At 35.2% G+C, this 12,587-nt stretch overlaps 2 protein-coding genes across 6 annotated transcripts; one reads left to right on the top strand and one right to left on the bottom strand.

The window, feature by feature from the left end:
• Positions 1-18: 18 nt before the first annotated feature.
• On the bottom strand, positions 19-9,995 carry Gaba-b-r1 (gamma-aminobutyric acid type B receptor subunit 1). 5 transcript variants are annotated; one of them, XR_012046427.1, is made up of 13 exons: positions 9,329-9,994; positions 9,054-9,160; positions 6,957-7,055; positions 6,698-6,832; positions 6,385-6,555; positions 5,545-6,043; positions 5,323-5,450; positions 4,941-5,233; positions 4,550-4,793; positions 3,981-4,224; positions 3,462-3,856; positions 2,970-3,368; positions 19-910 (listed from the first exon to the last, which is right to left on the bottom strand). XR_012046427.1 is itself a non-coding variant. In XM_072889308.1 (13 exons), the coding sequence occupies exons 1-13, from the start codon at positions 9,396-9,398 to the stop codon at positions 3,135-3,137; spliced, it is 2,556 nt and encodes an 851-aa protein (XP_072745409.1). In that variant the 5' UTR covers positions 9,399-9,994; the 3' UTR covers positions 19-3,134. The 5 variants fall into 5 exon arrangements, 4 of the variants coding, with proteins under 4 accessions (XP_072745409.1, XP_072745407.1, XP_072745408.1 ...); XM_072889308.1 differs by having other exon boundaries at positions 19-3,148; positions 3,212-3,368; XM_072889306.1 differs by having other exon boundaries at positions 3,212-3,368; positions 9,329-9,992.
• A 126-nt stretch (positions 9,996-10,121) lies between these two features.
• On the top strand, positions 10,122-11,774 carry LOC140664296 (mediator of RNA polymerase II transcription subunit 22). Its single transcript, XM_072889310.1, has 3 exons — positions 10,122-10,250; positions 10,392-10,511; positions 11,259-11,774. The coding sequence occupies exons 1-3, from the start codon at positions 10,244-10,246 to the stop codon at positions 11,576-11,578; spliced, it is 447 nt and encodes a 148-aa protein (XP_072745411.1). The 5' UTR covers positions 10,122-10,243; the 3' UTR covers positions 11,579-11,774.
• Positions 11,775-12,587: the final 813 nt, after the last annotated feature.

The raw sequence follows: 12,587 nt of genomic DNA on the forward strand, positions 1-12,587 counted from the left end.
GTAAATTCTAAGATATAGTTGTATTTCCTTTTTAAGTTCCTTTATTAAAATCACAGCTCTAAAAACAACGTAGAGATATATGAATGTTCGCGTTACACACGATTCGCGTCGCATCGTTTTTCTTAATCGTAAACAATCTCAGGGTTCAATAATAGATAGAGCCTTCGATATTTTTAACGGATTTTTATAATTCAAAAACTTAAAAATAAATATCTCTCCATAATATCTAACGTACATATATGTGATACTTTCGTCAACAGTTCGATAGGACTATCGTATATATATAATATATATATATATGTATGTATATGTATATGTATATGTATAATGCTAGACTTGAAAGCGCCGTTTGCGCGGCAGTTGATCAAATGAGTACAGTAAAAAATACTGCATAGGTATAGGGAGGGCAGAGAAGGGGGAGGGCGCGTGGTGGATACAGATAAACAAGAAATTACATTCGATTAAAAACTGTCTATATACACGCGGATTTTACGGGTGTACGACAGATTTTTATACGCAATACTGTTTCCTCTTCTCGATTTTTTTTTCTCTAAGGCGCAATCGAATTGTGTATTTATATACCGTATCGAAACATATAAAACAATTCCACACGCGCTATAAACTAACTTACACTTTAAGTACGTGACAATCACCGTTTCTCACCGTCGCTAAATCACATCTCGCGCGTTTCTCGCTTTTGGCGGTATATACTTATATATATTTTTTTTTTTTATTTCATTTTATCCGAGATTCATTTTTCATATATAATTCGCATATTGACCGTGCACGTAGGTTTTATAATACTAGTTTTAGAAGAGAGTTTTGTCACAAGCGTAGCGCTCGTTTGTGTGTGTATTGCTTTGGCATCATAGTCGGTGCAGTTCGTACATTTCGGCGACGTGCTGCGTGCCTAAAAACAGAAAGTCAAATACCATAAATCTCTCTTTTTCTCTCTTTCGAGAAGACTCTCGCAGACACAATTGTTGATCCGTCCGCAAATGATTTGGAAGTCGAGAATGTACATGTAATGAGTACAATATCATTTTAGCCGAAATAAAAAGAATTAGAAATAATTTCACTTCAATAAAAATTCATTAACGATTAAAAGAATTACAAATAATCTCACTTCAATAAAAATTCATTAACGATTAACAAGCGCGCATGCCGAGAGACAAACTTATACTAAAGTAAACAATAAAGACTTTACCTCATCAAGACTCCCAAATTATAAACAAACGGTATAAGATTTGTAGGCATTTAAATCTCGTTAGCATACACATTTTGTACAATTATCATTTATGATGTAAATATATTAATCCGATTGAGACTTGAATTACAAATTGGGTTTTGATAGGTAATCTTTTAAAATTTGGGAGTGCACTTCATGAGGTTCACAATTTGATACAGCATTTGATACAATTAACACGACAGTTTTCTAACGAGATTTAACTGCAATAACTGAGTCACGTATAATCGTGAAGATTATTTTAGGCCTAACATAATTTGTGTACATATATGTGCTCTGCAACAAATAATAAGCATGTTATAAATATCATCCTGAGTCAGTCAAGTCCAATTTGTAATTATATAGCCGCAATATTTATACCGGGTTAATGATCAATTTGTTTTTTACTCCAATTAACACATGTATATCATAATTGTATATATTGTGCGTTTTAAAGTATTTTTTTCTTATTATCTTGTTTAGAATTGAAAAGATATAAATATTTTTACAAGAGAAAAATAGTTGCACGAGAGAACGTACCCGGTATAAAAAGAATGTAGTTTCAATTCCTCTTTCCATTTTTAGAAACAATTATGTGTGTCTATGTGTGTGTGTGTGTGTTTGCGCACGCGTATGTATATAACGATTTTACTTCAGATACGAAGATTTATCATCCAAATGAACATATTTCGTTTTTATCTCTTGCATAATTCTGTTAACATTTCTTATATTAAATTAAAACAAAATATCAATACATTTCTAACTAAAAATTACTTAAAATTTAACAGTTTAAAAAGTTTCATTTATTTTGTTTCCTTCCCTCGAGCATATATTTTCTCTCTCGATAAAAGTTAAAAGTTAAGATATAAAATATTCAAAAGCTCTGTCCCTGATAACATTTCATAGGGATAACTTGGTCCATAGGATAAGATTGTATTACGCTATCTGAAAGAATCTGGTTGAATACTTTCTCACAGTGCTGAAAAATGCACTTGATAAACTCTCACAAACATTCAATATTGAATATGTATAGATATATATATATATATATCTATCTACAAAACAGTTAAATTTTTAACGGGGAAATGGGCTATGTATAAATATAACACAATTATAAAAAAAGAACACATTCATTACACGTCATCAAAAAGATAGGGCAAACTTTTACATAACATAGGCCTGATTTTATCCTCAATTTCTCATTTACTTAAATATTTGCGCAAAATTACTAATTTGTTTGTTAGATGAGAGTTCCTATTTTTTATATTGATAATAACATTAGCATATTTAACATTTAAAGATACACACTAAAACTACAAAAGTAACGTACGTTCTTATAAAAGCGACATAATATATGAGAGTCGCATTTTTCTAGTGAAAAAATTTTCTAAACAATTAGCCAAGAATCAACTAGCAAAGAACTAACATTTATGGCATTAACATTTCCCTCGTTATATTTTATTATTGTATTGATAGATTATTTTTTGTTATTCGTGTTATCTTATTCATCTCGTGTAAATGTGTATCATTAAAGATAACACAATACAATTTATTGTGCGAAAATTGTGTAAAAAAAACATACGTGCTTTTTTATCGTTCGTCGCTTATTCTTTATTTCATTGTGCAAATATAGTCGATATTTCATTATTACGTTGCGATATACCATTTTGGTCATTCACAACGAGATATTGTCCCGTGAGTGCATTATGAAAAAACGCAAAAGTACGTACCCATCGATACTTACGACAAATAATAAATTGGAAATATGTTCGATCACAAAGCTTTAAGCGAAGCGTAACGAGAATCACCGAGAGATCGAGTAAAAAGAATTTTAGGTCCCAAATGTATCGCGCAACCACGCGAAAAGATGTCCGGCAACGGCATGATTTTACTCGTATTTGCGTAGAGATTATAAGTACGTCTCTGAAAACTCAACATCAGAAGCGGAAGCACGAGAGGATTTTGTACAAATGGAAATACCCCCACCGATTGCACTGTCCGATGTCCCCTCGCCGGTCGGATAGTCGGTAACGATGAAGGATTGTTTGGGTTGACCTTGCCTGCAACGACTTGTTGTGCCGGTTCCCTTCAGGGCATCGCGTTCGATTAGCTTCTGCTTGATGGTTTGAATCCTTTCCTCCTTCTGAAATATATAGACAAGAATATGTGTCTTATATTACGCGTATATAATCATTGATCGATAAGATCGTCCATGTCGATCGTGTCGTATTTTTACCTCAGCGATAAGCTTCTGAAGCTCATCGTTTTCGTTGAGTAGTTTCTGATACTTTTCTTCTTCTTCCTGGGACACCGCGCCATCCGGATTGTATCTCGACTCGGACTTGTCTCTGGGATGCCTAATCACCTCGATCACCTTCGGCACAAAGATGAGCGCCATGCTGAGGAAACAACAAAAAATAGTAGCTAGCGCCGAGAAGGCATAACTCGCGTCCTGTTGGCTAGAGATGACCATTACCACGGGTACCGTTATGAGACATAGAACTACAATATTATATATTGACATGCCCACGTATCTGGAATCGTTGATCAGTTTGATTTTGAGGCTTCTTGTCTCGTAAGATAAAAAGAGCCCGAAAGCTAGAACAATGCCTTTGTAGCCGTAAATCAAGCCTAGAAAAAATATTCCCACTTGGTATTCACATCATATAATAGAAAATTACGTCGATTCACGCGCATAATTTATTTCCATATTCGCATAAGATATAAGATTTCTTCTTGCGATATATTTACTTACCAAGCCACAGACTATTGTGCTCGCTTTCACAGTGTTCCAATTCGGGCTTGATCATTGCGTCTTCATCTCCGTAAGGAGGCAATTCCAGCAAGAAGGTCTCGATTCTTCTACGCAACGGATCAACCATCTGCCAAGTGACGAGGAGGATGATATCCACTGACAGCAATCCACCCAGCATAACGTACAGCTTCCACGGCTCAATCTTCTTCTGTATAGACGAAACTTTTTGTTTAGCCGTCAATGACTAAAAGGAATCGAGAATAGGTTAAAGATGCAGGACATACAGATGCAGGAACAGTAAACCATGCAGGATGGTTCCATCTTCGTGAAAAAACTAGAAATCAATCTCATTACTAAGGAAAACTAAAAGGAAAAGCGGTACGATTGCAAGAGTTTAGCGGAAAAAGATATTAAAAAGCATGTTGAGTTTTTTTTAAATATATATATTACATTGTAAAGATTCACTCGTACCACTTTGCCAATTGAGAGACTCGACTACTACTCGACTACTACTTGATTCCTACTCGATTACTACTCGATTACTACTAAGCGACTAGTTTACAACTTACTTTTCCCTGATCAGCTTTGGCTTTTGTAGAGAGTCGATGGACTCTCCAAACTTTACTAAACATGGCGCCGAACGCAAGAGTGAAGCCAATCGACATCGTCCACGCTCTAGCTTGGCAGATTATCAAAAACTGCCACGGTGTCACGAACCTACCGTCAATCCCAATGCACAACACGGCCAAGAAGCAGCCTATTATTCCCAGTAACATTATCGTGTTGGCGGTGGGATGAGACGAATATATAACTCTGAAAAGTAGACATTGCATCTATCGATTGTGTGACTCGATTCGCAGTATATACATCGAATAACGTATTAACGAATGCAGAACACGATGAAGTATACATATATATATATATATATATATATATATATAGTAGAGTAGTATGGTATACCTCCGATGTCTATTATAAACGTTAAACACGATCAATCCAATGGCTATCACGATACCAAGCGCCGACAAGGTCGCCATACTTATGAATAAGGGCAGTGACACCGTTCTCAAAACGGTTCTTATTATCGTTCTGTCTTGTGGCACCTTCCCACCGATCCATCGCTCCACATTTCGCCATGTCAGATTGTCGCTTTGCGTATCGTAATATCCTAACTTTACATACTTTCCATCGATCACTTGCTCGATCTGCGTTAGAGCGATCCTGTCACCCTGCGAGCTAAACGCAACGTATCCCTGCACAAAAGAAGATTCAAATTTAAAAATTGCGCTCTTGTCGAACAAAAGAAGACAATTCTCAAACTTTAGCAGCAAGTTTTACATACGGAAACACCGAGAAATTGGGTCGAGTTTACCGCTGCGTATATCTCATCGGCAATCTCTTTGTTATTGTAAGTAAAGTTCTTTAAGCTGTTTCCCATTTTGCTTAGTCTCTCCATGGTTCTATTGAACGCTGACGGTAGAGACGGGAGAAAAGAAAGAAGAAAAAACGATAAAGCAATTATTGTGATCAAGTGGATTTGCTAAATCGCATCCGAGAAACTCACCTAACGCGACAGACCAGACAGCGTCATAAGCGAGAGGCGCCTCCTGATATCCTTCCGGATATCGATTGTTATCTATATCGTAACCGTCGTCTTTCAACTGTTTGTTCAATCTCTTTCGGAAGTCCTCAGCCGTCATGCCGCTGATTGTCGTGTCGTTGTTCTGATTCCACATGAGCGCCTCAGTAGTCAGATGTCCCTCCGCTGCCTGTCGCATCTGTTCCTTGGTACAGGTGATACCCTCTTTCTCCAGATTGATCTCGAACCAGTCATCCTCGTACCAGCCTATGAAGAACCACACGTAGGTCTTGCCGTACAGCTTCTGATGATAGAGCTCGCAGAGTACCCGTCTTGCGGCCACGACGTAGAACAACCCGACTATTATCCGGGCGTCCTGACGGCGTAGATTTTTCACCGCGTCAGTCGGATCCGACAAGAAGCTCTGACGGGTGACTATCTCTATCCCAGCTTCTTTACACCGAGATTCTAAATCTTCGACGGTCTACGATAAATTATATTCATATTTATTTTTAACAATTCTTTTTATAAAACATTAATCTTAATTTTCAGAGAACTTGCTTTTAATACAAAAATAGACAAAATGTATATAATACTAGAGATTTTATATCTACATTATACCAAAAATTTATTTTAAAAAGTAATAAAAAACTTATAAAAAATTACATTATTAAATCATCAAAATTTATTACAAAAAATATAAATTTATTATAAATCTTTAGTTAAAATGGTACTTTTATTTTTAGAAGCACAGGAAACAGATTTTTTTTTAGAAAAGATATACGTTATAGTGACAAAGACTCAAAGAAACTTTATTATTCTTACCGATATGAACACTTCTTCGGCTTGTTGTAATATCGCTACCCGAGACCAGCCAAATTTTTGCAACAATTTGATTCTCGTGGGATTGTGTACGGTGGCGGAAGGATGCGTCCTGAAGAGGGTCGGGAATCGATTTCGGTCGGACAAAGCTGGCGATGATGCACCATAACAAAGCTTAAAAAAAAATATGCTTCAGTAGAGAGTTCCTCGCGCATTTCCATTTGCAGGTACATGTCAAATATAATTCGCGACGAAAAAAAAACCCGATTTATTTCTCGCGAAAAAAATATAGCTCTGCGAACAAAAAAACACTCACCACTACTAAGTTCCACATCTTGGCTGCCTCGGCAACCGTAGTACAGACTGTGCTGCAGCCGGCTAACAGCATTAATTTATAGGGTGGAAAGTACAGTAAGTTGTACATCACGGATGCGCCGAGACCAGGCTCGCACTGGAAGCGAAATGCAATAAATTATAGAAGTAATTTCATCGCGCCAGCCGGCGCAAGAAGAGAAGGGGTCAAGGGGGCATAATCCATCATTATAATGCCATTAAACGCATCTTCGTGAATTTACCTCGCTATCGTTGGAATGAAGGTGCAGTCTATATCCGCGTAACAAGTTCTTTTCGCGATTAACGTCCTCTAAGGCCAGGTGCGCAGCTGGCATGCAAGCCTGTTGAATAAATGATAATGCAATTTAGCTTGATTAACCCCCTAATTTAATGAACAAGTTTGCATGCAGAGTCAGAAGCGGTGCCGTTCGATAAATATACGTCATTTGAGGGTTGAAATTTACACAAGGAACGCTATTTCTTTACTTTGAAAGACACAATTAAAAAATGAATATTTACAATAGTTATACAAAAACAAAAAAAATTATAATAACACACAAACAATCCAAAAGATATGTGTAAATTGAAAATATAATACATCTTTTAGGGGCATAATATGTTTTGTGTGAATAAATGACGGCGTCATAATTAAATTTCTTCGTGCATGCTTGTAGAAATGCATTATAAAAATTATATAACACCATAAAATGCTATTAGAAATAGATAAAGCTCTCCGATCAATCTTTCGGAGAGCTGAAATGATTCAACGGGTGCATCCAGAAGCCCAACCGCTCATTGAGCGGTCAATGAGCGATTACTCATGATTGGCATATATAGCTTTTAGAATATAAGAGTATATACTAATCACGAATAGTTGCTCATTCAGCGCTCACTGCTCACTTGTGCTTCTGGCTGCACCCATTATGTATCATTTTCTTATTGTATATACAGATCAATTTACTGTGACTTTTTTTATATTTTATACTATCTATTATATATAACACTGCATAAATAATATGAAAAGTTACTTATTATTATTATATATATAAATTGCTGTATTTTTAATATTTAGATATAAAACAAAATATATTGATCATGTAAGAATTAAGAATATAACGCTGTGTAAATAATGTAGTGAATAATTGCAATCTTTTAAAAATATGTTTGTTTAAGAAAAGATATTGCTAATAATGTTTTATAGAATTTTCTCGGCACGTTTTATTGCAATTCTCAAATAATAATATTTCAGGAAAGAAATATCGCACGCATCATTAAATTTATTAGAGAGATTTCGCTTCTCTCTGTAAATATCTTCGATATTTTAAAAGCTTTGCATGTTGGACTTTGGGATTCAACGTAAAGAAAAATATTATTCTACCAGTAAACTTGTTTGTGTCGTTGCAAAAATCTTTAGAATTTGATCCCAGAGTTTCGAAAGGGCTTGTAAAGTTTGCCAAGAATTTACTGGTGCTATCAATGTCACAGGATATCGAATAATTTGAGAGAAGTGAAAGATAAGGCGGAAATGAAGAAAGTTACAAGATACGATGATGTAATAATCATTCTTCTTTCCAAGTACATTTGTGGAAAATGGAAGTCTGAGTAATAGAATAAACGATATAATTTATAACAAATCTAAAAATATTATTCACTTAAAAGTTACCTAAACAAAAATGATTAAAAAATAAGTTAAAGATGACATAAATAATTTTTAAGTTCAATAATCGCATATATAATTTTAAAAAGATTATGTTGGTTAAATATAATTAAAATATACACGAATAATTAAATAAACAAGTAATTGCGTAATATATATAAAAAAATGATATAATATCAAAAATAAGTTACCAAAACATTGCCAAAAGTATATCAAATGAGATCATTATAATTTTTCTAAAATGATTTTTAGGTGACTTTTAGGTCATAATGATGTCATTATGAGTTTCATGTTCTACCTGGGTAATTAAAGTTTGCGCGAGTGTAAAATTTCGGAGAAAGAATTATTAAATATCTGTCTTAAATATCTCAAAAGAATTATTAATAATCTGTCCATCAATTAATGATGCTATCACATACACAAATTGATCGATGTAGTATTAAATATTTTGCTTCTATTTTAACACAGAATATATTATTTAACGTCAACCCTTTCTCGTAAAGAAGAAACATCTCTAAAACATCTAAAACTTTAGATGTGTAAAAGGGTTAAAAAATACTAAATATTTCAGGACAATCGTTTGATCGAATTCGATCAACATTACGTCACTCCCTCGCAACATTTGCATCTTACAATTAGTTTCCGCGAGTGCGGTTACGAGATGAAAGGATTAATCGCTCACCTGGCCGCCTTGCCAGCCGCCCTCGCCGGCGATGGGGAAGATGCCGCCAATGTGCAGAACGTTGTCCTCCTCGTCTTCGGGTGGAAGCGACGCCTCGGTCCAGAGCGCTGCCATTAAAATCACAATTAAGCCCAACAACATCGTGCATTGCCGAAGAAAACCGCTCGCCATTCCGCCAGCAGCGTCTTGCTCTCGCAAACGCGCTGTCTCTAAAACCGTACGTTCCTCTCTCTCTCTCTCTCTCTCTCTCTCGCTCTCTTTCTCCTACGACATACCGGGTGTAGTGGGACACGTAGTGGCAAAATCAGTGGTAGGCAATGCCGTCGAGAAAGCGCTCACTGCCATTGTCCTCGTCCAATTGACCTCGTCTTCTGACTAATCTCCAACTGTCTTTCTTTCTCTCTCTCTCTCTCTCTCTTTCTTTTGGTTTCGCGACCCTGCGTCACACTCTTCGTCCTTATTTCACTTCTCGATGTTTCCTGCTCGTCTCGATCGGCGAAAATTAAGATTCCGATGTCAATCCCTTTCTCGAATTCCTCGACTGATTCAAGGACCTGCACGTTTCTTCCGCGATGCTCTCTCTCTCTCTCCCTCCTTCCGCCTACGATTTCCTTGTCCAAGGTCGAAAACCGATGAGGAGTATTAGAAACTGTCACGCTCAGCGCGATCACCCCCACTCGTGTTACGTCGCGCGAGTTTCGCGTACAACGGGATCGGCTACCCTTTCGGGAAATGTATCGGGGTAAGGAGGGGGGAAGGGAGAGTACCGACCAATTCGATCCTCCGTGGCTGCGGAAACGGAGATGACGCTCTTGCCTTCCCGCGCGCGGCTCTCGCGTGGCCGGGATTCTCGCGTGCTGGTAGACAATTCAGCGACGAGCGCGCTTCGCGGGCGTATTCATATTGATTCCCAACCCTGGAAGGCCTCGCGAGAGAGTGGGGGGATAGAGAGTGGCAAGGGGGATGACGACTCTGCGAAAACAGCGCTCGCCTTCGCGCGAAAATCAATATGACGCGGGCAATTCGACGACTGCAGACATAAAATGTTTTTTTTTTTTTTTTTTATTAATTTTTTTTGAAGGATTCTTCTTTTCTTCATTTCGTGCACAAAGGGTGAGATATTTGGGCACTCAAGATCCCTTTAACTCTACAAAGAGAGACGCAATCGATTGAGGAAGGTTCTAGTTCTGATGAAGGGTAAGAGTGAGACGTCAAAGCCTTGTGAATACATACGTCAGATTTGCGCAAGCGATGAAACTTCATCAGCTGATTCTTTCAATATGGCTGACGCGTCTGTGTTGTGAAACGTTGCGACGTGATACTCTATACATATTTTAGTTATTCCGCTTGAAAAAATGGCTACACAACGTGCACTTCCACAAAGTAAAGAAGCTTTATTGAAATCCTATATGACAAGGTTGAAGGACGATGTGAAGTCGATGTTAGAAAATTTTGAAGGTACTTTAACCTATATGTAACAAGTATCCTAACCTGAATTTCTCATGTTTGAGTTTAATCTGAATTTTTATTTTATATCGTATGTTCTTTGATTTATTCTCCATCTAATATACAGCGCGTTTCCCAATATGCGGATATAATTTTAGAGATCAAAATTGTTCTGTACAAATGATATAAATATTTATATATGTTCGTCTTCTTTATTTTTTATTGTCGCTTTTATTAATTATCGTGCTTCTTCGGTAATTTCAATTGCAATCTTTAGTTAAAAGTTAGAGGAAATTTAGACGTTTCCTATTTAAATTTAAAGTTTGGTATTTATTTTTGATTCTTCTTAACCAGTGGATGTGACATAGCGACAAACAAGTCAAAGATTTTGAAATGTTGAAAGTAATCTGAGATAAAAATGTTCAATCAATACTAAATAATGTTAAGAAATATATGTACAATACATGTACAATAAAGTATCGAGTAATAATTCTGATTGCTATGAACTATACTACATAAAAGTTATATTAATTTGTTAATAAATATGAGATAAAAATGTGTATAGTTTTCTTGCAATAATATTAAATTGATGTCACAGTATTTAGTGTAATTAAATAATTATACGTACTAAGCATGGCTTTTATTTTTTAAAAATCTTAAAATTAATAAAAAGATGCAAAAGAAGTTTTTAAAAAGAGAAAGAGAGATTTGTATAATTATTTTATTTCAATAATTTTAATTCGTTTTTATTATTTCCAGAAATAATCAAACTTGCGAAAGGAGAAAATGATTCACAACTATCTCGGATGACACAATGTGAACAAGACACATATGAAATGCACGTCAGAGCATCCAATATTGTACGTGCTGGTGAATCGTTAATGAAGCTAGTCTCCGATATAAAACAGTATTTAATCCTGAATGACTTCCCTTCTGTAAACGATGCCATAATACAAAATGGCAAGTTATTTAGGACTAAACAAGTGGAATGTGATCAAAAGTTGGCATCTTTGAGGGATGACATGGCTATAGATTTACATGATCTGGAAGAGGAATATTATACCTCGATATACAAGTAACATTAGTTTAGAATCTTGTAATATATCTTGATATATATCTGTGAGATTGTATTATAATTTGAATAACGATTCGTTAAAATGTGATTTATCAACTTGTACAGATGGAATTATTAATGTCTTAATTCATGAATTTAGACATACATGCACCAACGTGCATATTATATATTTAAATAAATAAGATTAATTTTTTATAATATGTTTCTGTGTCCTCTTAATCTTGTGAAAAATTGTAAACAAAGTCTTGAATAAGGAGTAAGGAGTAATTGTCTCTTTTATTACTTTGATACTTAGTAACACACAGACAGTACATCACACGATACTTTTACATGGTAAGTATATTTAAAAAGGTAATATATATATATATATAGAGAGAGAGAGAGATATAATATCCAAGCTTCTCTCAATTATTAATAATTACCTCACAATTGTTTCTTATTATTATTGTTGTTTACTCGAAACATGGTATTTTGTGATACTGTACAATAGTAATTTACAAAACTGTTACACAGCTTTCTCCTATTGGTGCAAGATTACAATTAGCAGATTATAAGAATAATTGATAAATCTGAAAAAAATACACATACATGAGTTGAATTTGGAATGTTGTGCAAATTGAATCTTTTTATTTTCTTCTTGCATGTTCTCATGTAACAATGAGATACAAAGAGTATCAACGACTTGCATACTGCTGGCAAAAAATTGGAAATGATGGATTTTATACTAAGAAAAATTAACAAAAATATCACAATGTAAGATACAACGCTGTGACACAAAAACAAGTCTTTTAAACATTTTTCATACATTGCAAAGGATTTGATGAATTGGTACAGCATCTAAGTAAAGAGTAATATATTTGAAATTTAACAAAACGCGACAGCAGTTTTACTTCATACAACTTCGTAATACTTAATACATCTTCATAATAAATTATTTTTCTTTTTAAATTTTTTCGCTTGAATTAGTTCACTGTCCAAGTGATAAAATTATAACCATTATATATATATATATT

Source organism: Anoplolepis gracilipes, chromosome 3 (genome assembly GCF_047496725.1).
Source record: "Anoplolepis gracilipes chromosome 3, ASM4749672v1, whole genome shotgun sequence".
Lineage (NCBI taxonomy): Eukaryota > Metazoa > Arthropoda > Insecta > Hymenoptera > Formicidae > Anoplolepis > Anoplolepis gracilipes.

Coding starts and splice junctions, on each gene's coding strand:
- LOC140664296 (XM_072889310.1), top strand. Junction 10,512..11,258: donor GATGTTAGAAAATTTTGAAG/GTACTTTAACCT, acceptor TATTATTTCCAG/AAATAATCAAACTTGCGAAA.
- Gaba-b-r1 (XM_072889305.1), bottom strand. CDS start 9,398: ATGGCAGTGAGCGCTTTCTCGACGGCATTGCCTACCACTGATTTTGCC. Junction 7,056..9,053: donor GCGGCTGGCAAGGCGGCCAG/GTGAGCGATTAA, acceptor TTTATTCAACAG/GCTTGCATGCCAGCTGCGCA. Junction 6,556..6,697: donor AGATGTGGAACTTAGTAGTG/GTGAGTGTTTTT, acceptor TTTTTTTTTAAG/CTTTGTTATGGTGCATCATC.